Source organism: Erigeron canadensis, chromosome 7 (assembly GCF_010389155.1).
Source record: "Erigeron canadensis isolate Cc75 chromosome 7, C_canadensis_v1, whole genome shotgun sequence".
Lineage (NCBI taxonomy): Eukaryota > Viridiplantae > Streptophyta > Magnoliopsida > Asterales > Asteraceae > Erigeron > Erigeron canadensis.
The window spans coordinates 31,761,735-31,789,223 of NC_057767.1; the positions used below are offsets into that span (position 1 = coordinate 31,761,735).

General features: G+C 34.4%; 2 protein-coding genes, 1 long non-coding RNA gene and 1 pseudogene across 3 annotated transcripts; all 4 read left to right on the forward strand.

Moving 5' to 3' along the window:
• The first annotated feature begins 861 nt into the window (after positions 1-861).
• LOC122608419 (cytochrome b561 and DOMON domain-containing protein At3g07570) lies at positions 862-4,508 on the forward strand. Its single transcript, XM_043781525.1, has 4 exons — positions 862-1,160; positions 1,856-2,261; positions 3,576-3,862; positions 4,143-4,508. The coding sequence occupies exons 1-4, from the start codon at positions 951-953 to the stop codon at positions 4,371-4,373; spliced, it is 1,134 nt and encodes a 377-aa protein (XP_043637460.1). The 5' UTR covers positions 862-950; the 3' UTR covers positions 4,374-4,508.
• Positions 4,509-6,401: 1,893 nt separating this feature from the next.
• Positions 6,402-8,435, forward strand: LOC122606598. Its single transcript, XR_006324955.1, has 2 exons — positions 6,402-6,672; positions 8,187-8,435. It is a non-coding gene; the product is annotated as an uncharacterized LOC122606598 (long non-coding RNA).
• Positions 8,436-12,258: 3,823 nt separating this feature from the next.
• On the forward strand, positions 12,259-13,383 carry LOC122609321 (annotated as a pseudogene).
• Positions 13,384-22,602: 9,219 nt separating this feature from the next.
• Positions 22,603-25,536, forward strand: LOC122609322 (probable disease resistance protein At4g27220). Its single transcript, XM_043782373.1, has one exon. It carries the CDS (start codon positions 22,603-22,605, stop codon positions 25,534-25,536), a length of 2,934 nt encoding a protein of 977 aa, XP_043638308.1.
• Positions 25,537-27,489: the final 1,953 nt, after the last annotated feature.

Sequence of the window (27,489 nt, forward strand, 5' to 3'; positions counted from 1 at the left end):
TATTATTATATCCTTATATTAGTTTCAATAACTTGACATAAATTTAAAATGAACCAATATATATAGTGAGTTCTAAAGGAGAAAAATTGATATGATCATTAAAATAACATCTTAATTAATACTAGCTACTAGTCTCAATACCCGTCCAGGATAAACCTTACTTGTACAATTCAAATGTACATGATACACATTATACTTCAAATGTACATAACTAAACTTGCATTTACTAAACTTCTTGTATACCGAACGGATGTCGTTCAACAAAGTTGAAAAATTATATTGGTTTGAAGATTTAATCACTTTGGATGTGTTTGGCAACTAATAATCCAATCTTTAATTAGCACACAGAAATATATCTTTTGTCCTAGATTAAATAATGTACTAATAGGTATATTTCTTTTCTTACTCTTATACTACGTAATAGATTTACGGGATGCGTAACCCCACCAGGGTAAAATGTGTAACCCTACCATAGAGGGTATTAGCGGCAACGTCGCCGCTAATTCTGCGGGCCCCCCATGTCTGTAATGGTAAATCTGAACGAGAAATTAGCGGGCCTTCTGTTAGTGTCAGAGTATTAACGGCGACGTCGCCGCTAATACCTTGGTCGGGTTGACTTTTGTCTGATGGTGTTACCATCTGCCTAGATTTACTCTTCTTATTTTCCCCTATAAAGTTGTTATGTACTTTTTGGTATTTAAGAGCATGTTGGAATAATCATAGAGAGTTGAATAATATACCCATGGATTATTGCATTACATTATTACACCAAGTCAACCTTATACCTATTCCCAATTATATATATACCACTAAAGAAATACATGTATTATTCTAGCTACATGTTATTTCACTCATCGTCACCCACCCACTACTTTGCATTTCATCATACATATATTATAACTCTAGAAAAAGAATTGATTCTTGAATGAGATAATCAAGAGAACACACCCATGATGAAATTACCAACCAATATTCTTCTTCCTTTTTTGTTGATATTAACATGTTATAATCATCATGTATCCCACATGATGATCCATGCACAAACACAATCTGCAGATTCATGCAATTCAAACTTAAATCTTGGCAATGAAGAGATCACTTTCGACACTAATTCTCTCAATTGCATACCTGTTTGGTCCTCTGAAGACTTCATTCTTAGAGTAAGTCTCTTCATTCATCATCCATGGCCGGCTATAGCTAGCTAGCTACTTGTGTTTTCCTTTTGTTGGTTCTTCTAGTTGTTCAAGTGGTTGGTATTTTCAATGGTTTATTCTAACAAGTTACTTATTGTGTTTTGGGGTAGTTGGGAATATCTTAGTATCTCCATGTTATTTCTAAAAGGTTGGTTTTAATTTGTAATGCAAATGGTAATAAATTGTTGGTCACTCTTAAAAAATTACTATCTTTAATATATATGATCATTGACTATATCTAGTTACATATCATACAAATATACAACAAAGGAAGCTAGCAAAAAGAGTTGGGGTTTACTAAATACAGCCCTTGGGCTGTGTTTAAAGTGCATAAATTGTTCGTACATTTACCATGAAAATCAGGGGCAGACTTTTAATATGGAAAATAAATATGCACGTTAAATACAGCCTTAAGACTGTATTTAATGGGTTGTAATTAATGTTCTCTTACTTAATTAATCTTCATATATACATTATTTTCAGAAAAACCTCCGTCTCCATATGGGAAACATTTTGCTTACACCCAAATTTGAACCTAAAACTTGCTGGTTATTAGACATGTAGTATATGCAAGTAACAAATAACAAATTCATGACACCAAATTAAATTAGCGAAAGATATATAAATGTACTAATGAATGAAAATTTAATTGGTCTATTCAGTATTCACAAGCAGGTCCAAATTTATGGAGTTTTGTTTTATCGGCTCCAAACACAAATTCCTATATCGCAATGGGGTTTTCACCAAACGGACGTATGGTCGGGTCTAGTGCCATCGTGGGTTGGATGGCTACCGATGGTTCAGCCAACATGAAAAGGTATCTCCTTGGCGGTCAGACCCCAGCCCAAGTGTTGCCCGACCAGGGAGACCTACAAATAGTTGGTAACACGTCGAGCCTTTTTTCAAGTTCGTCTAGATTATACATGGCTTTTCAGCTGGTTACAAACCAACCAAGTCAACGACTTTTGTATGCGGTTGGAGATAGCAGTAATCCTCTTCCACAGGCACCGAGTTTTCGATTGACTCAACATAGAACTGAAACTGCCACCAGATTGAATTATGCCTCAGGTAAAACTATATATATATATATTGTCTTGAATTATTATGATGTCTATAATTAAAAAATGTTATAGCTAGAACGTATTTACTTTTATGTTTTAGAACAATGCTATTATGTTCATTTTGTATCTAACTCTTAATTATTTCCAACCAATTGACGTAATAACGTTTCAAAAATATTTTTAATGTTGATTTTGTCACATTGATTATATATATATTAATCGTTCATTTGTGTCATGGGGCATCTTTTGTTATTTGACTAATATCGTGTAAAATGATATAAGAACTTAATTGTGTATATTTATTGTCAACAGTACGTATATATACTTTAATGTCTATAAGAATGTTATCGCCACATCGTATATATCATATATTCACATATATCTATTTTTAACATAGTTTGTTTAATTTATTAAATTTACTCTAAGCAAGGTTTGACTTTAAGTAGCCTAAATATTAAAAATTTTAAGCCAGCCTGATGTGGGTATATACATTGACAACTACTTGATAACTTCTTTTAATTACTTGACCTTTTAATTAGTTTGTCAAGTTGGGCCTAACTAACAAAGAAACAGCCATATGTACAACCCAATACTCGTTCATGATGGTGAATGGTTCAACTTAAACATTGTTTAATTATTATACATTCCTTGTAGTTAAAAGATTAAGACAATTAGATTATAAATGTTAGTACCTAAATATTTAAAATTAGGACCCATCAACTTTTTTAAATAACCAATAAAATGACTCAATGAATAAATAATGTCTATATTACATTAATTCTCATCTTTACCCTCTTATAAAGAAAATGATCTCTTTTTATTTTAGGTAATTCTATCTTTGAATTACCAGAATTACCCTTGACTTTTTATGTTTTGTCCTTAATGAATCTTTTATATTAATAATTAACACTTTAAGCCCTTATCTTTTAAAAAAAATTCACTATCACAATTACATCAATCTACACCACTTGACACCGCCACCACTACGAATAGTACCATCACCGACACCACTAGACCGTCTTCCCACCACTATCGCCGCATTGCACGGGTACCATGCTTGTCAATAAATAAATAATTGAATTGGTTTTGTTTGTTGAGTTTAAAAGATAAGCCTACAACCTATAGATTATTAAGCCGGACATCTACATACTTTTAGACTAAAGTGTGTTGGTTATATGCAATGTTATGCAAAATAATCTACAGTATTGTAGCATATTACAAGTTGGAATCATATGATCTATAAGTTGGCAATTTTGTTTGCTTAAAACTTTAAATTGTTTTAGTTAAAGTTTAATATCCGAATATGATGATGATGTGACAGGTCAAGGTACCAGGATTAAGGCCCCTTATTCGAATTTAAAGAGGGCTCACGGAATTTTGAACATGTTAGGATGGGGCATATTGATCCCTATTGGTGTATTGGTTGCTCGTTATTTGAAGCATTTGGATCCGTTATGGTTTTATGCACATAGTGGGATTCAATCATTAGGGTTTATTTTTGGATTATCAGGCGTGATTGCAGGATTTGTATTAGATAATCGTCTTGATGCTAAAGTTGGAAAGCACAAAGGACTTGGCATAACCATTCTTGTATATGGTTGTCTTCAGGTTTTTTCCTACATTATTTTTTTATTAAGTTCCCTAATGTAAATGTGAATATAATTTAGTTACAAGTCATCTGATCATTCAATCTCTTGATGCCCACACACTACAATACACTTATAGGAGACCACATAAAGTCGCTAAACGACAAACAAAGTTGTCTTTTGACTTTAAAAGTCCAATTGACATTTGATGACGACATGATGGTCTAAAACTCAAACTGACAAAACAAATTAATTAAGTTGCTTTTTGACACACGTACGAATTTTGTTTTCTTTGTATACAGATTTTAGCTTTATTGGCCCGTCCTTCTATCGATGCAAAAACGAGAAAATATTGGAACTGGTATCACTACAGTGTAGGAAGAATTATGATAGTGACCGCGATCGTGAATATCTTCTACGGAATCCATCTAGCCAAGGCAGGAAGCTCATGGAATGCCGGTTATGGAGTATTTCTCGGAATATATGTCATAACTGTTTTGGTCTTGGAGATCAGAATGTGTAAGAAAAAATAGACATTTTTGTTTGTTGTTTGTGTTTGTGATAATGTAATATAGATAGTTTGGGCTGGTGTGTGCTTTTGAACCGATAGCAATTATTAATTGTTTTTCGTTATGTATTTAGTATATCTCACAGTTACGGTCTGAAAACTACCTCATCGATTATTTTTGTTTTGATAAGAATTTCATTTCATTTCATCTTGGCTGTGTATAATGTCATTTTTTCAGATGCAACATTTGATTAATTAAATATACACATTGACTCTTGTTGTTGCTCTATGAAATTAATTATATTGACTAATATAATTGATATCACATAATCAATTTTGTACATGATTATACACTCAAACTTCTTCTCTCAGCCACACATACCCAAACCTACCACCATATCTATACAATAAGAGTTAATTACACATGTAACCTTTAAGATTAACAGATCTATACCGATCATCAACCACCAGAAGCATGTTAACAGCCCTACAAACCTGTGGCCGGAAAAAGACCAAAGGCCGCCACTGCCATGACTTTAATTGATTGTTAATTAATATAAGTGATTCTTTTAATTACCTCCAATGTTTAAAAATTGATGATAAGGATATATATCTAGTAATAAAATAAAAGATTTTTACTTAATAGTAAGTGATGAATTTACTTGGACGTCGGAGGGTAAGAAAACGGTTGCAGTGAATTAATTGAAGGAAATTTTTGAAGTTTTCAATACTTTTTCTTTTTACCTTTGTATTTTATGAAACAAATATTAATTTACATTGGATGAGACTAGGGATGGCAACGGACGGGTAAAAAACCGTGATCCGCAAATATCCATCCGTCATGGACGGGTAATTTTAATAAATTTTACCTGTGGATACGTAACGGATATAAATTTATACCCGTTTGTCAGTCACGAATGAATAATGGATATACCATATCCGTCATGGATATCCATCACGCAAATCCGTGATATCCATTAAAGAAATTTGTGGATATATTTATAATATACCCGTCAAACCCGCATTCTATTTTTAAGTTTTATATAAAATATATTTATATATATGTGATAAGGATATTGGTGAATTTTAAATTTATTTCTATAAAATGTTTTATAAATATGTTATGATCTTTATGTTTAATTAATCCTAATATTGTAGCCCAGTGATATATATTTATATAATGTTTCTAAATTTTCAATTCAAAATCTTGAAAATTTAGAAATAATACTATTACAGATTGAGTAGATCGTATAGATGTTAATTAATGTATAGTTGTTTTTTCTAATTAATGGTCATATTATACAATTTCTAATAATAATCTGTGGATTTATCTGTAATCTTGTATAACCGCGGGTAATTGGCATGGATCAAATATTTAACCCGTTGGTAAATATTCGCGAATTGACGGATCAAGAAAAACACGTAGACATGATAATGGAAAAGAGATATCCGCATCCATTACCTGCGGGTGTCATCCCTGGATGAGACGACAAAGGTTTGGGGCTGATTTGACTATTGTGGAATAATGGTGGTTCAATCATAAAAAGAGAATCAGGAGTAAGATGAGAGAGAATCAAGTAAGAGAAATTGTTTGAATTTTTATTAAAAAAAAAAAATCAAAGAGTTTAACCTCCTATTATAGTTTAAAGGTCAAAAATGTTTAACTATATACAAAATTGAAAAGTATATTATACATTTTAATAATTCAGTTTAATGAACAACCATGTATAAAAGAAAAAGTACATAAGTCATCCGGTGATTAATCTCTTTAAAAATAAGAGTTGAGGGTTTAACAATGAAAGGTAGAATAGAGACTTGTAGACTTCAATGGGATATATGTAACACCTCAACTTTAAAAAGGTAAATAAAATTAACATTTTTTGTAACTTTGACATTAAAATAAATTTTCGAATACTTAAATTTGAGATACGGGTTTAAACTTTAAATTAGTATGAACCTTAGTGGACAGCGTCTATAAAACCCACTTATTTAGTAAAGGTTACGTGGCAAGGAAGGTGTGCCAGCCACATTCCCTTTCAGTTGACTTATTTTTTATAGTTTCTTCTTCTTCAACCTTCCATTTTCATTCCTTTTCTCAACCAAACAAAGAATTTAATTCATTTCCATTTCTTTGAGTCTATTTCCTCCTACCAAACACACCCTTAAATTCAATCTTTCATTCCATCAAAACTCCGACTTATATCAAGAATTCATAAGAAATAAATAATAATTATAACAAATCCAAATCTCAAAAAATCAATTTGGGGATTTGAGTGTGGGAGGTGTGAGGGCCAAAAATCAGGGAGATGAAGAGAAGAAGATTGGTTATTCCTTTTTTTTCTATCTTGTTATTACTTATTCAAAATTTGACATTGATTATTCTAATTACTTGAGAATTTAGAGTTCTTAGAACTATAAATTTTAGAGTTTTTGAACTAATTGATGGAACCCTAAGTATTTTGAGTTGATGATTAAAGTAGTAATGTTATTGATATTTTGGTAGGGTGAAATTAAAACTTGATTTTAATGCATGTGCTAATTTAGATGATTAATGAAATGAACTGAATTGTTTGAATATAAAGATAATGATATAATGTGTTTGATTAAATGTGAGATACTAGCCAAACAATATAATGGGTGGGGATATGAGTAGTGCTAGTGTTGTGTAAACCGTCATTTTGGCCTTTTGAGCAGTGGCGAAGCCACATACATCCTTGGATGGGCCAAGGCCCACCCCAAGCACACATTTGACCAATATTTACGTATGTAATTTTGTAAGAATTTGATTTTTGGTTATATTTGGCCCATCATAATAATTTATGACAGACTCATTTATTTATTGAAACTATTGCTAAATTTGGTTTTCTTTCACTCTTATATTTAGAGTCATAATAATTTTTTTAAAGGAAGTTTGGGATCCATGACCTTCGTTTTATCTTTGTTCAATTTGACAGTCCTACTTATTCATATAATTTATCACTTTGTATACTTTTTTTCTCTCTTATTTGTTACTTTCGATCATATTTTTTTACAAGAAGTTTTGGACTTTTTTTATCTCTATCTGACAAAGGTACAAATGCATATTGATTTCTTAATGTTTTACTCGAATTTGGCTAGAGCTTGAGTTCAACAAGTGCTCAAAACTAAGTTTGAATATCAAAAAAATGTGAAAAGAAGCTTGTTAGTTGTATATTTGTTATTAATTCATAACTCTATATGTATATTATATATATATATATATCATATAAGTTCGTTTTGGCTCGCAAGCTTAATTAAGTTATGTATTTGAAGTTCGAGCTTGGATTCAGTTAGAAAACGAGTCAATAACCAAGCTCGAATTCGGCTCGAACTCGTTTAGGCTCGGATTAAAAGAATCTTTTACAAATTGGATTCGAGTAGTTCTCGAGTAGGCTTGACTTGTCTACAACCCGTAAATTTGGCCCATCCGAAGTATAAAACCTGGCTCCGCCACTGCTTTTGAGTTCATGATTTGATATTGATAGGTGCTTCGTAGGAGTGCTGGGTTTTGATGTGAACCATTATTTGTTTGTAAAGTTGTCGAATTTGTGGCCAAGGTGAGTACTTATTGCAAATAACGTGAGTCGCAGAGTCTTTGACTCTTTTGCTTGTAATGTAATGAGATGTGAGTTGCGGAGTCTTGGACTTTTTTGCTCGATGTGTGGGCAATAAGTCATGATGACAATTCATAAACTTATTGTCATATAAGGATCCTAATATGTGAATGATGATGCTTCAATGATTTGTATATGGTGGTGTTGTTTGTATATTGTATTCACTGGGCGAAAACTTACCATTTTAGTATTTAACCTTTTTATAGGAAGTTTTGGGAGCCGGAACAAGTGATATGTATAGGAAGTTGAAGTGCTTGTTTTGGAGGTATTGGCCATTTCACGCGAAAGGGCCTTTTGTAGTTACTTAGATGAATCTCACGTCAAACTAAAAGCTCTTGGTATAAGTATTGGTCTTGAATATGTTGTTTATGTCTAATGTCAACTTATGCACTTGAATTTTAAGTACAACAGTATTTTGAAGAGAAATGGGTATGGTAGTTTGACAATGTGGTAAACGACTCGTTTTGATGTAAAAACGTGCAAGTAATATATGAAAGTTTTTTGAAATATTTAGGTTGATGTATGTCCAAATGAAATCTGCACACATTGTGTAAAATTTGAGTTTAATTTGACTTTTGGAAATCGATCCTTAAGTTGGCTATTTGCTGAACTATCAGTTAGTGCTACCCACCACAATCAGGTGAGACTCACTAACCGAAGGTTTGAGGTTAGAATGTTTTGAGGTTAGAATGTTTTCAGTGCTACCCACCACAAAACATGTGACACTCATTAGCTTAAAGTCTCGGTCAGGAAAGTTTTAGTGCAACCCAATAGTCATTTAAACTCGTTTTCATGTTGTTTAAAGCTCTTTGAAAGGTTATATAAGTATGAGATAATTTTATAGTCATGTAATACGATTGAGTAAAAGTCAACTAATGGTTTTTAGTATTTTTGGTCTTTAGTGGTTTGGGTTGTTTCAACATAAACGACCGGAAAATGGAACATATTTTTGTATTTGGTTAAAGAGTAAATTACAACTTTGGTCCTTTTCGTGGTTAGAAAATTACTAGTTTCATTTTTAGGTTTTATAAATTACAATTTTAGTAAAAAAAAATTTGCTCAATTTGCACTTTTTTTCCATATTTTTAACTTTATTTAAAAAGTTTATCATGTGACATGCATGCATGTAATAGGTATTTAATTAACCATAAACCCTTTTTTTGTTAGTGTTAAAACTGACAAATCCATCTATAAATACATACAAATATGTATGGAAACCAAAATTTTTAAAAGTGCATACTAGATTACATGTGAATAGAAAACAAGTTCATAAAGTTTTAGTTATATATATATATAAAGTTATATATAAACTAATTTGTTTATATATAAATGAATATGTTCATATATATTATTTACATATAAAATATCTTTATGTGATAAGGGTTCACCCGATTTTTCATATTAAATTGTTCTCGAATAAACATTTTCTTATATATGTATATCAGTATATATAAGAAAGGGTTTAGTGCGTTGAAATGTAATTAACTATGCTCAAAAAGTTATAGTGTGCATGAACTAAGGCCGGCCTTTATCTTATGCACGAATTTAGCAAAATATGTTTATATCATGCAAAAAGCATGGTCGACCAATCAAAAACTTATACGTGGCAGCTGATATGGGGTGCCACGTGGTTGATATGAGTTGCCACGTTGCATTTTGCATGATATAAACATTTTTTACAAGTTTGTGCATTAAATAAAGGTCGGGTTTAGTCCATGCACACTATAACTTTTTGGGCATAATTTATTACATTTCGGCACACTAAACCCTATAAGAAAAACTAATTATAAAGGCTAAAGAAGCTCCCAAAACAATGCCCTACTCAAGAAAAAAAAAGAATTGACATCTTTTAAGAGGAGGTACCTCTTAAGACAATGATCCACCGGTCTAGTGGAGAGTCACCCGGGTTTTATCCTTGAGGTGGAGGGTTCGATCCCTACCAGGCGCAGAATTGACCCTCTATTAAATTTTCCATGTGCGGAAGCCTTCTGAAGTTTCCCCCGGCAGCCATCTCAGTGTGGATGTAACGGGATCCGGTTAAGACAACCGTTTACCCACCGCTGAGAGCCTGAGATGGTCCTCCCATTTTATGGCGGGGAGTGTGTCGGCGTCATGTACACCTGTTAAAATAAAAGAGGAGGTACCTTTTTATGACGGGAACAATCCCCTTGTAGGGTGCCTCATTCTTCATACTCTAAGTGCCACGTGGAACAAGTTTTCCCATGTTGGGATAACCCCTCTTAACCTAACAAACTAGCATCCCCTACTTGACTGTGGTGGAGAGTATAATAATGTAAGACTATCTCTCCAGTGGGGTGCCCTTAGGCGCACTTAGGTGCCCTTGGATATCCTTTGCCGTTGAAGCTTATCTAAAACTAAGGATTTTTTGAAGGATGTCCTTATCTAAGGGCATGCCCTTACTTGTCCTTACCTAATATATTTTTGTTTTTAGTTGGAGGTAAAAGAATATGTAAGGATAGGTAAGGATATGATGTGACAACTCAAGTACGCATAAGAGCGTCCTTAGCATTGAAGATAGCCTAACACACCACTAAATCTGGTAAAGGGGTTAGTTTTGTTTAACTCTAATGACGGATTGTTCTTGATGTTAGAAATTCAAATGTGCGCGCTTCACTCTCCTACTAAAAGCATTTTAACGTTTTGTTTCTTTTTATTACATGGTGGAGAGTATAATAATGTAATACACTTGAAAAGGGAGGAAGTTTTGTTACATTCTAATGACATATTCTTCTTAATGTTTGAAATTCGCATGTGCGCGCTTATCTCTTTTTATAACTTTCTTTAGTTAACGTTTTAAGCATATATGCCAAATTTTATTGTTTCCAGTCCTGTACCTTTCACACTAGACACTGATATATATCTTCCTTTTCCTTTTCTCAATCAATATAAAATCTTGTATTTTGCTTCTGATTCCCCCGATCTTTTCATCAATTCATAATCTTCTTTTTGTTGTTCTTCAACTCTCTTTTTCCTTCTTCAATTGTTTTAGCAAAACCATCCATTCACAAACATTTATATAATCTCATTGTCGTCTTTTATTCTTGTTTACTTCATTATATATATATATATATATATATATATAGAGGAAAGTTAGTTTGAGAACCATAAAAAAAAAAAGAACGCGAGAACCAATCCTGGCCATTGATTTTGATCTTGATGATATTTAATTTTATCTCTCCTCATTTTCACCCAATTCATTCAAATGGTGTTATCTCACAAACCGTACATCGTTAAATGAAAAAAAAAGCATGGGTAGTCTTAAAATTTCGTGCTCTTTCATTAGAGATGCGACTTGATATACTTTTGACAAACTTTTAAATTTCGATTTTTTTTTTACTTTTTTTTTAGCGATAATCCTACACATGTGTAGGATGTATATCCTACACATATGTAGGACTACCTACACATGTGCAGGACATATGTAGGGTATACATCATACACATCCTACACATGTGTAGGTTATACATCCTACACATGTGTAGGTATGTCCTACACATGTGCAGGTGGAAAAAAAAATTCGAAAAAAAAAAAAATTTCGAAATTTAAAAGTTTGTCAAAAGTATATCAAGTCGCATCTCTAATGAAAGAGGACGAAATTTTAAGACTACCCATGGTTTTTTTTTCGTCTAACGATGCACGGTTTGTGAGATAAAACGTTTTGAAAAATTTGGATGAAAGTGATGAGAGAGAAAAAATGAGATGAGATGTGTGGCCCAGATTGGTTCTCGCGTTCTCTTTTTTTTGATGGTTCTCAAAATAACTCACCCCTATATATATAATCTCTTTCATATTCCAACTAATCATAAAAAAAAGAGTTTATATAATCTCATTGTCGTCTTTTATTCTTGTTTACTTCATTAAATATATATATATATATATATATATATATATATATATATATATAATCTCTTTCATATTCCAACTAATCATAAAAAAAAGAGAAGAAATAATGATGGCGGATGTGGTTGCTGGCCCCTTGGTTACAAAAGTAGTGGACTCGATGTTTGCTAAGGCTAAAAAAAAGATTGGTTACATGTGGAATTGCAAAGACATTGTTGAAAAGTTTAAGAAGGAAGTTGAAAGACTCGAAGTCATGAAGAGTCAGGTTGAACAACTTATTAATATTGCCAAAGTTAAAGGCGATAATCTCATTGTTGGTGTAGAAGATTGGGTGGAGGCCGCCGGCCAAGAAATATCCAAGGCTCAAATGTTCTGGGAGAGTTTCTCAATGCCAAGAAGACTTGTTTCAAAATAGGAATGTGTGGTAAGGCAGCAACCGAAATGATGACTCCTCTAAAGGATCACAAAGCAAATGGCACAGATTTCGTGACTTGTGTCTCTGTTGAAACTCACCCACCCACACTACTAGATATTTATCAAAACAAAGATCTTGATAATCTTCACACCCACAGTTCAGCTTTGGGGCATATCATTGTTGCCCTTGAAGATGACAAAATATAAATCATTGGGATCTATGGCTTAGGTGGGGTTGGAAAAACCACGCTTGCTATGGAAGTTGCTGCAAGAGTAGAAAAGACTAATCTCTCTATCGTTGGTATTGCTTTTACAACCATCTCACAAAATGCAGATGTAAAGAAGATTAAAGAAGATATTGGACAGGCAACGAGCCGAATAATGAGAGGGGAAAAGATCCTGATCACATTAGACGACATCTGGGAGAAACTAAATCTTGAAGAATTGTGTATTCCATGTGGGAATAATCACATGAATTGTAAAATCTTATTGACTTCCAGAAATATAAAAGTATGCCAAATGATGAATGCTCAAAGTACAATTTGTGTAAGCCCTTTGTCAACAAAAGAAGCATGGATTCTTTTCAAACGTGTCGTTGGTGAAAAATTGGAGACCGATGAGGAGCTTGAACAAGTTGCAAAGGAGGTTGCTCAACTGTGTGGTGGATTGCCACTGGTTATTCAAGCTGTAGGAGGTGCTTTGAGAGATGAAAGTATCCAACGGTGGAACAGGGCTCTTACTCAACTGCAGAATCATGCACCTTCGAAAATCAATGATGAGGAGATACGTAAAGTATATACTCAATTGAAACTTAGCTATGACTTTCTTAAAAACGAAGAATTCAAGTTGTGTTTCTTGCTCTGTAGCATGTTCCCTGAAGGTCTTCATATTCCATTGGAAAACTTGGTATTTTATATGGTGGGTTTAGAAAAGTTTCATGACCTGGATAGCATGGACGATGCAAGAGGTAGGGTCCAAGATGCAGTGAAAAAGCTCACATCTTCTGGGTTGTTATTGATTAGCGAATTCGAAGAACATACCAGTGACACCACTATGCATGATGTTGTTCGTGATGTGGCACTCTTAATTGCATCTGATGGCGATAGCAAGTTTTCGGTGAAAGCTTAGCAACGTTTAATTAAATGGGAACCAAGTGAAACCAGCTTAGAAAGCTACACGGGCATTTCACTCATAGGTAATAACCTCCCCAAGCTTCATTCTAAGGTAAACACACCGCACCTTAAAACTTTTCTTGTACAAGACAATAATGATTTGTCAATAGTTTCTGATGAATTCATTGGGTGCTTAAAAGAACAGGGTTTTTGATGTCTCGCGGAATAAAATCTCATCCTTGCCACGATCATTCCAAGTCATGACAAAACTTCGTATGCTCAATCTTTCTGGAAATAGATCTCTCTGTGAAATTTCGATACTTGGGGTGTTGAGAGACCTCGAGATTCTAATTCTAGATAAAACTAACATCGCTAAAATTCCTATAGAGATTGCTCAGTTAGTAAAGTTGAGGGTGATTTTATTTAAGTATTGTTCCTATCAATCCCACATAGCACACGGTGTTATAACAGCGCTGTCAAGATTGGAAGAGTTATGCGTCGACCTTAGGTTGTTGAGTGAAGGTGTTACTCCTTGTATTGATGAGGTTATGAAGTTGCCGAAGCTTGCATATTTAGATCTAATGGTGAGTAGTTTTGACCTTATTCCTAATGGTTTTAATTCAAAAAATCTGAAAGGATTTCTGATTCAATTGGGAAATACCGATCTAAAGTATGAGCACATGAAGTCAGATCGTTGTCTAATCATTGCAAGTAATGATCTTGGGAAGCCATTATTGAAGTGGTTAAAGGAACAAATTGAGGTAAGTCGTCCTCATATATTTCTATGTAACACTAAAAGTTAGAAAATATGATGCCGACCCTCTATGATGAAGGCTTCGATAAATTAGGGCGTATTGAGTTGGATAGTTGCTCCGACGTGTCATGCTTAGTGGATGATGTTACAAGGTGTGATGGTGATGAAGGGAAAACAAAGGAAAAGTTTTTCAAGGATCTAAAACACCTTGAATTGTGGTTTTTAGATAATTTGGAGGTGTTATGGAAATGCCCAGATGAATATATAAGTCTTACTAACCTAGTCAAGCTTAACATTCAACATTGTGGTAAGTTAAAAAGAGTATTCACAATTAATAAGTGTAGCAAAAGGCCTTGTCAAACTCAAGGAATTGGGTACTAAATGTTGTGGTGGTTTAGAGGAAGTGATTTCGGGTAGGGGTGGTGGAGGTGGAGATGATGAATTTGAAAATGTAATTGTGTTATCTTCTCTTGCCACAATCTTTCTTTGTGAATTACGACTACTCGAAAGGTTCTTTAACTCTACTGGGAATTGTAGCATCGAATATCCATCTTTGGTGGAGGTTAAAATAATATATGTGGGATGGAGATATGGGGATCTGGAATCCATAAGACGCCGAACCTCAAAAAATTGGTTCTGAATTCTGATGTGTTAAATGTAGCCAATCGATCTAATGCCATAAATGAAGATATGCAGAAACATAAGGAGAAAGCACAGGTATTAAGATTACAAATATTCCCTGTAAATGTTTATATTTTTCGTATCTTCGATTTTTGTTAATTTGTTTACATTTTTATTTGATGATGATGATGACGATGACGACGGCAATGATGATGATGATGATGATGATGATGATGGAAGATGTGATGTTCAAGACAAAAGTGAGTGAACCATATAAACACATGAATCTTTTATTTGATAGGCCTGTCGTTTTATATTATTGAATGTAATTCATTATCTTAGATGGTTTAATTTTGATTATTTATGTAGTTGCTTGAGGATAGTTGAGTTGTCTTTGTAATGTCTTTTGGTTGGTTTTGATGTCAATGGATTGTAATCTTGTATGCATGAATTCGTATTTTCAACTTCGTCTAAATTGTGATTTGTATATATATTTTCTTGTTCAGAAGAAATATTGCTAGCGAAATGTAAGACATCAACTATTTTACTGTATGGCAAAGTAAAATATATGCAGCTCAAACAAAATACTATGTACACGAACAATTGTCTAGTCTTGCACACATGAAAAGCTCCTCAATGCTATCTAAGCGCTAGGTATTAGCATTTGAGTTCGTAGAACACGATCCAAATTACATAATAACTATCACTTGTTTGAATGTCCAAAATGCGAACTCTCAAAGGAGGGAGGAACAATGTGTAAAGTTTACAAAACAAGTTTGTAATTTACTTTGGTGCAAGTTAAATAGGTAAATCAAGGGCCTCTATGGCTTGAGGTTTACATCTTAATGCAGATCAAATTCAGAGCGTATCCAAAAATTAGCTGCCAATACAAAGGAAACTTCTAATGCAATGGATGATTGTTTTGTGGTTCTGGAATCCACATCAGCCGCAGCTAATTTATACCAGCGTTTCTCCACATATCCATTGGACGAGACGTACGTTAGTACATATGGGGTCCCAAAAGTCAGAGAGCATCGGTAAGTGGGAGAGTCTTTAATGACGTATATAGATGCTCTTGATGCTTTTGGTAAGTCGGTTCTCGCATTTACATTTGAGATGAATAACACAGGAAAGAATCAGAGACCTCTAAACCAAGAATCAGCAAGCTCACTGTGTCAGAGATACCTCTGTTCACACTAAAGCTCCACCCCTACATGACCCCCTCCTTCAATAAAAAGTCATATTTTAGAACCAAAAAGAGGTTCGTTCCGTTCAAAATCCAGGAAAAGCTGTAAATGGTGTCAAAGCTGTATATGTATAAGTGGCCAAATAGGTGTGTAGTGTAGAAGGCCAAGAGCCCAAAACCTACGTTCAGGTCGGGTCATTGGCCCATAACAGTCTGTCCAAAAGTCAAAGAATTACCGTTCACAAATAAAACGCGTGTCAGATGTCAAAGAAAGTTATGCTAAATTTCAATATAAGGTTGTACTAGATTTCAGCAATTCTCACTTCTAAGAGTATTATGAAGCTTGTTGCCTGTATTAGCATATGTACATTTTTTGGGGGGTTTGCCCATGTTAATTATATTTCTTTTTTTAAAGTTGTTTAGAGGTTGCAAAATGGGTAGGTTGGGTAACTGTTCAAAAGGGGCAGGGTTGGTTGACTGAAAACATATATTGAATTTATTTTTAATTTGTAGTATGTTATATTACGTCATGGGAAAATTTCATGTTAAGTTACAAAATATCATATTTGTCCACTTAAAATTTGAAATATCTTAAACTCATGAATGAATTAAAGAAAAAGTGGATAAATGCAATTTAAAGTTTAATGATAAATTTAAAGTATTTGATATATTTTAATGACATGTTAGATATATTTCGAAAATAATGAGCCTATATATTATGTATTTGGGCACATATGATATTTTTTATTTAACAATGTCATATTTGATATTTGAGGGTATTAAAAATGGCATATATGATATTTTAAAATTTAATTGGGTATATATGATATTTTATAACTTAACAATGTCATATATGAAATTCTCCATTGTATTTATTTAAAAAAAAAATGTTACTATTGACAAATAATTACCCACCTAAGCACCATTCAACTAATCAAGTATTCTTCAAGTTATTCAAAATGGATCAACTTTATACCATAGCAATAAAGCATAGGGTATAAAAGAATTTATTTCTTGAATTAATTTTTAACGACCAGTGGAATATATTGACAATCACGTAGCAACTAGCAACGTGCAAGAATAGAAAATACACAAGCCTCGATCCAAATTAATACAACACCAGCCAAACATAAAAAACTTAAAAGATAGACCCAAAACTAGAGTAACAAAAGGCCAAAAGCAGCAGTAAAGTCTCCAATTCTCCCATAGTCCCATGTCACTGAGGAATTTTCTTACATATAGTAATGGAGTATAAGTTTAATCTAGCTAGTGGCCGGTAAATCTGGGGTAGGTCTCGTCTCGAGCTGTGAAAAGTATTCGGGGAGGGGAGCGTTCTGCTTAAATAAATAAATTTAGTAACAGATTGGTCTTGATGTTTGAAAGTCACATGCGTTTTGTCCTCTTATCAATAATATTAGAGAAATTGTCACAAATCGTCTCTGTGGTTTTCTCGATTAGCATTTTCGTCCCTGTGCTTTTTTTTTCCATTAGGTATCCCTCTACTTTTCATTTTCATTGCAAAATGTCCCTGACACTAACAGTCGTCAAAAAAAGGCCGTTAAGCCTATCACGTGCGACACACGTGAGGGTAAAAATGTACAGCCACTTTATTAGAGAACCACAGGGACGATTCGATACACTCTATATATATACCCTAAAATTCATTTTCCCCCAAAATATACCCTAAATACCCGTTTCCCAACTCTATATATAATCCAATTAACATGAATGATGATAGCCCCAATCTTGATGCTAATGGATTACAACTCTTGAGACCTAAGAAGCTAACTGATGAGGAATCCAAGTTAATGAATGAACATTATGGTACGGTTTCTCTCAAATATTAATTTGGTGAATTAAAAAAAAATGAGTTCCATTAATTTATATTCTTACATGTTTCTATTCTTTTTTGTTTTTACAGTGACATATCCCAGTTTAATTTCTATTCGGATTCACCATGGCGGGGTATTCACAAAGTGTCCTGGTAGAGAGTATGTTCTTGGTGAAGAGGTAATCCTGGATTATGTTGACAGTGATCATTTTTTTGTTCATCAATTTAACTTTGTGGTTAAGAAATTAGGCTATGATGAAACCATGACCATGTTCTATCATTTGTTAAAACCTGGTACAACTGATTTAGATAAAGGTCTGCTACCTTTTGGAAGTGATAGTGATGTGATAAATTTGATTAGTTATGTTAAAAAATCACACAGAATGTTTGATATTTACATTGAGCTTAATGTGTCAACTGTGGAAACAAATTGGGCCCCAATTTTAAAATCTAATGTGATTATTGAAGAAATATCAGATGATGATGTAGTTTTACATAAACCTATGAGTTATAGAAGACTTTTATTGGAAGGTGTTGAGCATGATGGATTTGATTTTGACGTAGGAGGTCCTAGTGAGAATATTGAAACTGATCATGTTGATGTAGGAGGTCCTAGTGAGAATATTGAAACTGATCATGTTGATGTAGGAGGTCCTAGTGAGAATATTGAAACTGATCATGTGAATGTATCAAAACCAAATGATACTGCTGATCAGTTTTTCCCAAATAATCTAGATACAAGTGATAAGGTTAATGAGGTTGAGGTAGACATGAGTGACTTCAAAGATCATTGTGAAAAGGATGACTTTTGGCTTATGAAAGGTGTGGATGTAGGAGTGGGCAATTTGGAAATTAATGAGGAGGTGGTGGGTATAAACTTTGATGAATATGACAGTGGGGAAGGATCAGATGGAGATGGGAGAAACAAGAAGCTGAGAAAATTAAACAAACAAATTAAGTGTCCCCTTCAACCTGGTAAAGCTTTCATAGACAAAAAACAGATTAAAGCATTGGTTAAGAAGCATGCAGTGGAGAGTAGAAGGGATCTTAAGTTTGTAAAGAATGACAACATAAGGATTAGGGTATGTTGTTTTGGAAAGGTGCCAGGTAATAAAAATGCTGAAAAGGAAACAAAAGGCAAAGAATCTTGCACAGTTTTAGAGACAGAAAAAGAGGAAAATGGTGAAGAAAAGGGTGAGGAAAAGGGTAAGAAAGTAATTAAAACCACCCCCACTTGCCCATGGGCCCTACATATCTCCAAAACAGATCAAGATAAGCATTGGTTTGTCAAGACATTGAAAGAAGAACACACATGCTTGCATACCAGACATATTAAATGGGCAAGTAGTACCTTTCTGTCTCAATATATAGGTGATACTTGTACTAATAATAAGCATATTAGTGGGAAAGCATTACAAGACCAACTCCAGAAACAGTTTCACCTGGGAATTGATAGGCAGGTGGTTTATAGGGCAAAAACCAAGGCAATGAACCAATTAAGGGGCAACTATGTTGATCAGTATGCAAATTTGAGGAATTATGCACTTGAAGTGCAATTTAGGAATCCTGGAACAACTGTGAAGATAGAGGTTGAACATGAGCCCAATCTAGAAACAAAAGACACAAGGGTGTTTAAGAGAATATACATCTGTTTAGGGCCAGTAAAGAGGGGATTTAAGGCATCTGGTAGAGAGTTGTTGGGGTTAGATGGAGCTTTTATGAGAGGTGCTTTTCCTGGGCAAGTATTAACTGCTGTAGGTGTAGATGCTAACAATGGTATTTACCCTTTAGCATATGCCATAGTTGAAGCTGAAACCAAGAGTTCATGGACATGGTTTTTAACCTGCCTTGGGGATGATCTGGAATTGACAAGAAGCAGCAACTACACTTTCATCAGTGACAGGCAAAAGGTATATAGTTGGAACTTTGTTAAATTTTTTAAAATTATTTACAGTTTTCTGTTTTAATTAACCTTTCTGTTTTAATTAACCTTTCTGTTTTAATAGGGTATTATTCCAGCTCTTGTAAGTGTATTTCCAAATGCAGATAATAGATATTGCTTAAGACACATACATGAAAAATTAAAAGCTCATTTCAAGTGTGGAGAGATTTATAAGGACATTATCTGGAAATGTGCTACCTCAACAACTGTTCCAGAATTTGAAAATGCAATGAGTGAACTAAGAGGTTTAAGCATCAGGGTTCATGACTGGTTGAGGGCCATTCCACCAAAGCATTGGGTTAGGGCTCATTTTTCAGGTATATTTCACTATTGCTTTGATATAAATAACTTTGCTTTAGAAATAAGATTTTAGAACAGTTTTCCCTAATTGTACAGGAAGAGCTCACTGTGATATTCTATTGAATAATATATGTGAATCCTTCAATAGTAAGTTAGTTGATGGAAGAGAGAGGCCTATTATTACTTGTTTGGAGTTTATTAGAGAGTATATGATAAGAAGGCTTGTGACAGTTCAGGAAGTAATTGACAACTGTAAAGGCCCTTTAACCCCCACTGCAAGTCAAATATTTGAGGCAACTAAAAAAGAAGCAGGTAGGTACAATGTGATATTCAATGGTCATACTAAATACCAAGTTAGTGGTCCATGGCAGGACCAAGCAGTTGTAGATATGGATGAAAAAACTTGTAATTGTAGGAAATGGGAGTTAACTGGATTACCTTGCAAGCATGTTGTAGCAACTCTTTGGGACATGGATGACCATGGTAAGAAAGTTGGGAGTCCAGAGGACTGGGTTCACATGGCCTACAGGTTGGAAACATGGAAGGAGGTTTATAATGAAAAGATTAACCCAGTAACTGGTGTGTCAACATGGCCCATAAGTAACTGTCCCACAAAACTGTTACCCCCATATCATAAGACTCAGGCAGGGAGACCTTGTAAGAAAAGAAAGCCCAGTGCTGGGGAAAGCTCATCCAAGCCAATGGTGAAAGATGGCAAATTGTCTAGGCAAGGGAAGACTGTGACATGTAGAAACTGTAATAAGATGGGGCATAATTCTAAGACATGTAAAGGTCAAAGCCAAGCATCATCGACACAACCACCAAAGAACAAGAAAAGAAAGAAATCTGCTCAAGAACAGAGGTGTGTTTTTTATTGTAATTTAATGTAATTTTTTGTTGTCAATTGAAACTGTAGAGGTTTTGATATAGGGTGGTTCTTGCAGAGGTTCTACTGATGCATCACAACCAAGTCAAGCTACACAGCCACCTCAAGCATCACAACCAAGTCAACCTAGTCAAGCTGGTTCATCAAAGACTGGTGCTTTTGAAAGAACAACTCCTGCCAGCCCAAGAAAGATTAGAAAGTTTTCTGGGACCAAATTCTCCCCAACCAAATAACTTGGAACTTTGTTTTGTTACTGAAATAACTTGGAACTTTGTTATTTTTAAGTGTTGATGTAGAAACTTATATGCTATTTAGGGTATGACTTATTATGTAATTCTGGTGCCACTTTTGTGTTGCTTATTTATAAGCCAATTTTGGTCTTTGTGGCATTCAGATGTTGGAATTTATGACTAGTTTATGGATTATGTGACTTATGGATTTTGTGGATTCTATCTAAATGCATGTCTCTATGCAAATTTTCTTTTATTTTTGCTCACAAATTCTTTTGTCAATTGCCATTTCAAATTTCACAACATTACATAGCCATTACAAATACATTACATTACTCCTAACCACTAAAAAAAACCACAAACTGATGCCAATTCAACAATTTTAGAGTGATTTTAGTTTTTGCAAAACCACTCTCAGATTCTAAATAAATACACATAAAGAAAAAACAACCAACTACATACTAAATACATCTTCAACCTCCACACTTGATGTTCTCTTTTACGCATTGCTACTTAAAGGTTATTTTTTGCTCGTAATAAACCAGGGATAATTTCGGTAGCTCTTTGACACATAGGAGGATCGATCCATCGGAAATACCTACAATCATTTACATTACGATAACAACCATAGAACCTTCGACCTGGGTTACGAGGTGTCCATGATGTTCGAAGTGTTGCTGGGTTACCACAAGAACAATAAACCATTGATTGTTTTTGGGTTAGAAAGAAAGAAGAGAGATGAGGTAGAAAGGTTGAAGATGGAGATGTAAATTTGTTAGGTTTATGGAATAATGAAATAAAGTGTTTTTATGGGGTAAAACAAATTTTTGGGGGAGATAAAAAGGATGAAAATCGTCCCTGTGGTTCTCTAATAAAGTGGCTGGACATTTTTACCCTCACGTGTGTCGCACGTGATAGGCTTAACGGCTTTTTTTTGACGACTGTTAGTGTCAGGGACATTTTGCAATGAAAATGAAAAGTAGAGGGATACCTAATGAAAAAAAAAAGCACAGGGACGAAAATGCTAATCGAGAAAACCACAGGGACGATTTGTGACAATTTCTCATAATATTAAGAACAATTCACGTCACAATACCCCCACTACTAATAAAGTACAGTATATCAGTAATATTGTTTTCTACATTTTGAGCCACCATATATACATATGCCAAAACTTATTGATTCCTGCACCTTTCACACTAAACACTGAACTCTTGTTTTTCTTCTTTCTACTTAATCAATTAACAATCTTGATATGCTCCTTAATCATCATTAATTCATTACCACAAACTTTAAGCACCAAGAGTCTCGATCAGAACTAGTCACATGTTTGATCCTCGATCACTTTGTCTTACTTTTTCATTTTTAGCATCTGAAGCACCATCTATACAATAATTTTTAATATACAGTATTCATCTTATTTCATTTGTCACTTGCTTCCTTATACAACGTACCCGGCCACTAAAAGAAAAAAAGGAATCTGGAATGGCGGAGATGGGTAGTGCAGTGGCTGGCAAAGTGGTGGACTCATTGTTTGATGTGGCCAAAAAGGAGATTGGATACATGTGGAACTGCGAAGAAAATGTAGAAAAGTTCAAACATGAAGCTGACAAACTCAAAGTTATGAGGGGGGGTGTTCTAGAACTCATAGATATTTCCATCCGTAAGGGAGATTTGCTCAAGTATGGAGTGGAAGACTGGGTGAAGGAAGCTGACACTGTGATATCCAAGGCAAACGAATTTCTTCAACAAGAAGCTGATTCCAAGAAGACGTGCTGCAAAATAGGTTTGTGTGGTAACTGGAAAACTCTTCATCGTTACAGTAAGAGTGCAACGAAGATGGTTCCCTCTATACTGCACCTCCAAGAACGTGGCAACACTTTTGAAAGTTGCGTCTCTGTTGAAACTCCTGCCCCCGGACCACTAGATGTTTATCAAGACAAACATCTAGATGATCTTCATACCCACAATTCAGCTTTGGAGGATATCATTAAGTCTCTTGAAGATGACAGCATACAAATCATTGGAATCTATGGGTTGGGTGGTGTTGGAAAAACCACGCTTGCTATGGAAGTTGCTGCAAGAGTAAAAAAGACTAATTTGTTTGCTGGTGTTGCATTTACAACCGTCTCACAAAAGGTAGATGTTGGAAAGATTCAAAAAGATATTAGAGAAGCAACAAAGCGAATAATGAAAAGGGACAAGATTCTAATCATATTAGATGATGTCTGGGAGAAACTAAATTTAGAGGAATTGTGTATTCCATGTGGGGGCAATTATATGAATTGTAAAATTTTGTTGACATCTAGAAGTGAAAAAGTATGCCAAAAAATGAATGCTCAAAGTAAAATTTGTGTAAACTTGTTACCAACCGAAGAAGCATGGATTTTTTTCAAATATGTGATTGGTGAAAGATTGGAGACAGATGCCAATTTGAGACCAGTTGCGTTGAAGGTTGTTGAAGGATGTGGTGGATTGCCATTGCTTATTCAAGCGGTAGGAAATGCTTTGAAAGATGAAAGCATTGAATCATGGAATTGGGCTCTTACCCAACTGCAAAAACATGCACCATCGAATATCGATGAGGAGATACGGAAGTCATTTACTCATTTGAAGCTAAGTTATGACTATCTTAAAAGTGAAGATGCCAAGTTGTGCTTTCTGCTTTGTAGCATGTTCCCTGAAGACTGTGATATTGTATTGGAAGATTTAGTATTTTATGGGGTGGGTTTAGACGGGTTTGATGACCTGGATAGCATAGCGGATGCAAGAGGCAGGGTTCAAAATGCGGTGACTATCCTCAAATCTTCTGGCTTGTTATTGAATAGCGAATGGGAAATATGGGCAAGCAGTACCAAAATGCATGATGTTGTTCGTGATGTGGCATTGTTAATTGTATCCGAAGACAATGACAAATTTCTTGTGAAAGCTGGGCAAAGTTTAACCCAATGGCTACCAAGAGACACCGACTTAGAAAGCTACAAAGGAATTTCACTTATGTGTAATGAGATAAGCAAGCTTCCTGATTATAAGGTAAACGTACCACTTCTTGAGATTTTCCTTGTAAATAACAATTGGGGTATGTCAATATCCGATAAATTCATTAGGTGCATGAAAAAAGTAAAGGTTTTTAATATCTCGGTGACTAATATCTCATCCTTGCCACAATCATTCCAAGTCCTCACAAAACTTAGAATGCTCAATCTTTCAAGAAATGAATCTCTTCGTGAAATTTCAGTACTTGGGGAGTTAAAAGACCTTGAGATTTTAATTCTAAATGGAATTGGAATCACTGAAATTCCTAATGAGATTGCCCAATTAGTAAACCTAAGGGTGCTTCAAGTTAATGATTGTTCGGATCTTTCGCGCATAACAGTAGGTGTTATATCAGCACTATCAAGATTGGAAGAGCTATGCGTCGACCTTAGGTGGTTGAGTCAAGGAGTTACTCGTTGTATTGCTGAGATTATGAAGTTGTCGAAGCTCACATATTTGGATCTAGAGGTGAAAAGTTTTGACCTTATTCCTAAAGGTTTTGATTCAGAAAATCTCAAAGCATTTTTGATTCAAATTGGAGATGGCCATAATTTAAATGGGTTCAGTAGGTCAGATCGTAATCTAGTTATTTCAACTAAATATCTTGTGATACCAGTATTGAAGTGGCTAAAGAAACTGGTCGAGGTAAGTCGTCCTATTACATTTCTATTTGAGATTGAAAACTTGAATAATATCATGCCTGACCTTTATCACATAGGTTTCAACAAATTAGAGCATATTCAATTAGTTGGTTGTCCTAATATGTCATGCTTAGTGGATGATGGTACAAGGTGTAATGGGGATAATGAGAAAATAGAGGAAAAGTTTTTCAAGGAACTAAAACACTTGTATATGTCTTGTCTAGATGATTTGGAGGTTCTATGGAAATGCCAAGATAAATATATAAGTCTTACTAACTTGGTCACTCTTCATATCAAATATTGTGATAAGTTAGAAAGAGTATTCACAGTGAGTATAGCACAAGGCCTTGTCAATCTCAAAGAACTGGATATTCAATTTTGTAAAGGTTTAGAGGAAGTGATTTGGGGTGGGGGTAGAGGAGGTAGAGCTGATGAATCAGAAAATGCTATTGTGTTCCCTTCCCTAGAGATGATCTATTTGGGTGGATTAACAAGTCTTGTAAGCTTCTTCAAGTCAACAGTTGGGAATGATAATTGTAACATCATCAAATATCCATCCTTGGTGGAAGTTGAAATCGATGATTGTGAAAGCATGAAGATATGGGGACCTGGAATCCATGAAACACCCAACCTCAAAACGTTGGTTGTAGATGGTGATGTGACAGAAGTAGTCGATGGACCTTGTTCCATAAATGAAGCTGTGGAAAAGTCATGTCAAAAGTGGCAGGTAATTACTCTGTAAAATTAGCCACTTGAAAATGGGGGGAAAAAAAATACTTCGTAAAAATAATTACCCTCGTATTATCCAAAGGCAGAATTTTTTACATGTCTCGTATCTCTGATTTTTGTGAACTTGTTTATATTTTTACTTAATCAGGATGAGGATGAGGATGGGGACGACAACGACGATGACGATGATGACGACGACGACGACGACGACGACGACGACGATGATGATGATGATGATGAATAGATGAATCTTTTATCTGATAGGTCTATCCCTCTATTATTATTTTTAGGTTTTTTTTAATTATATTTTTTATACCAAAACTTAGCCAAGGCATATTGGCATGCATGATACTATACCTCTGGTATTTATTGATTTCAATCAAGTAATATAAATCCATTTGATTGGAAATGCAAGGTAGTACTTGGAATACTTCTATATTCTGCATAGAAATACTACTTCCCCCATCTGAATAATTAGTATGTTGATTCATTATTTTTAATGTTTTATTCGTCAAAATGTGATTTTGACGATATTAAGAAACCATATATTTTGACTAGTTTAGAAACCATTATAGTTGCTTTATACAGTAATTAGTTCAATTGTCTTTGTAATGTCCTTTGGTTTTGGTGACAATCAATTATATGGCCGGTAATCAGTATTTTCATCTCTGTTGAAATTAAATTTTCAATTGTCCATATATATATATTTGTTTTCCCAATAATCGTTGCCAGTGAAATGTAATAGATGTGATATTGGGGAATAAACTAAACTCAACCCGACACGTTCATGACGCATATTGAAAATGATGCTTTTGACCAGAACCCGTTTTAACTTGATGAGTCCAACCCACTTGTTTTACGATCATTGAGTGCCGCCTCTAAATTTGAACTGTTTTTTTAAGATCAAGTTAACTGCCAGAAACCTTAGCTAGAACCACTTTAACATGTACCACAATTAAAAAAAATATTATAAAACATAAGAAAGCAATCGACCTTTAACATAAGAAACTCTATCATGGATGCGATATCGCAAACAATATAAAACATAAGAAAGCAATAGACCTTTAATTAACAACAAGATGAAAAGTTGATTTCTGTGACGGTGAGGGAGCAGCACCTCGGATGTTGAAGATGATGCATGTGAGTGTAGAGCGTTACCCGCTGTTATAGAAAGGATTGCTTACGAGGCTAGAAACACAGCCGCCATATATAGAAGCTCGAGATAGGATGTTTTGAGAATGAACCAACAAAAGAATGATAATGACTTTGAATCTTTTTTAAAAGTGGTAACCTTTCGAGTTTCGACCCATTCCTTTTTTCTTTTTTTCTGTTTTTTCAACTTATTTAACTCTTTGAATTAATACCGTTCTAAATATTTACTAGAAGGGTGCCCGCGCGATGCAGCGGCGTTAACGACGACGGGTGACGGTGATAGCAACAATGGTGGCGGTAGCAGGTGTGATTATTAATGTAAACATATATTCATAAACATATATCTAATGATTAGTGAAACTCAATATAAATCTAAAACATCAATGATTTAAAAAAGAAGCTTGCTTTAACTGGACAATAGGTAAATAAAATATAGCCAAGCACGATGATTTCACATCTCAAGAACAGCAAACTTGTTCACAAGTCTCACATAAGTTATACTCTCAATTTTATACCTCATAAGAGAACTAAGGTTTCATAATTGAACCTTAATAAAGCCTATCATTTTAAAAGACCTAACCCTTTGGAACACGACCCATATCTCAACACGCGTATGTAGTTCTTGTCAACATGCGCTGGTTCATTGCCATTGTCAAGGCCGGTTATAGAGGTGGACAAAGTGGACGACGGGTCGAGGCCCAATTTTTTAGGGGGCCCGATTTTTTTTTTTTATAATATATATGTAATTAACTTAGCTCATTACAAATTATAACAATTAACCAAAAACTAAACCATATAATTTAACTTACATAAA

Coding starts and splice junctions, on each gene's coding strand:
- LOC122608419 (XM_043781525.1), top strand. CDS start 951: ATGATGAAATTACCAACCAATATTCTTCTTCCTTTTTTGTTGATATTA. Junction 1,161..1,855: donor CTGAAGACTTCATTCTTAGA/GTAAGTCTCTTC, acceptor TGGTCTATTCAG/TATTCACAAGCAGGTCCAAA. Junction 2,262..3,575: donor CAGATTGAATTATGCCTCAG/GTAAAACTATAT, acceptor ATGATGTGACAG/GTCAAGGTACCAGGATTAAG.
- LOC122609322 (XM_043782373.1), top strand. CDS start 22,603: ATGGCGGAGATGGGTAGTGCAGTGGCTGGCAAAGTGGTGGACTCATTG.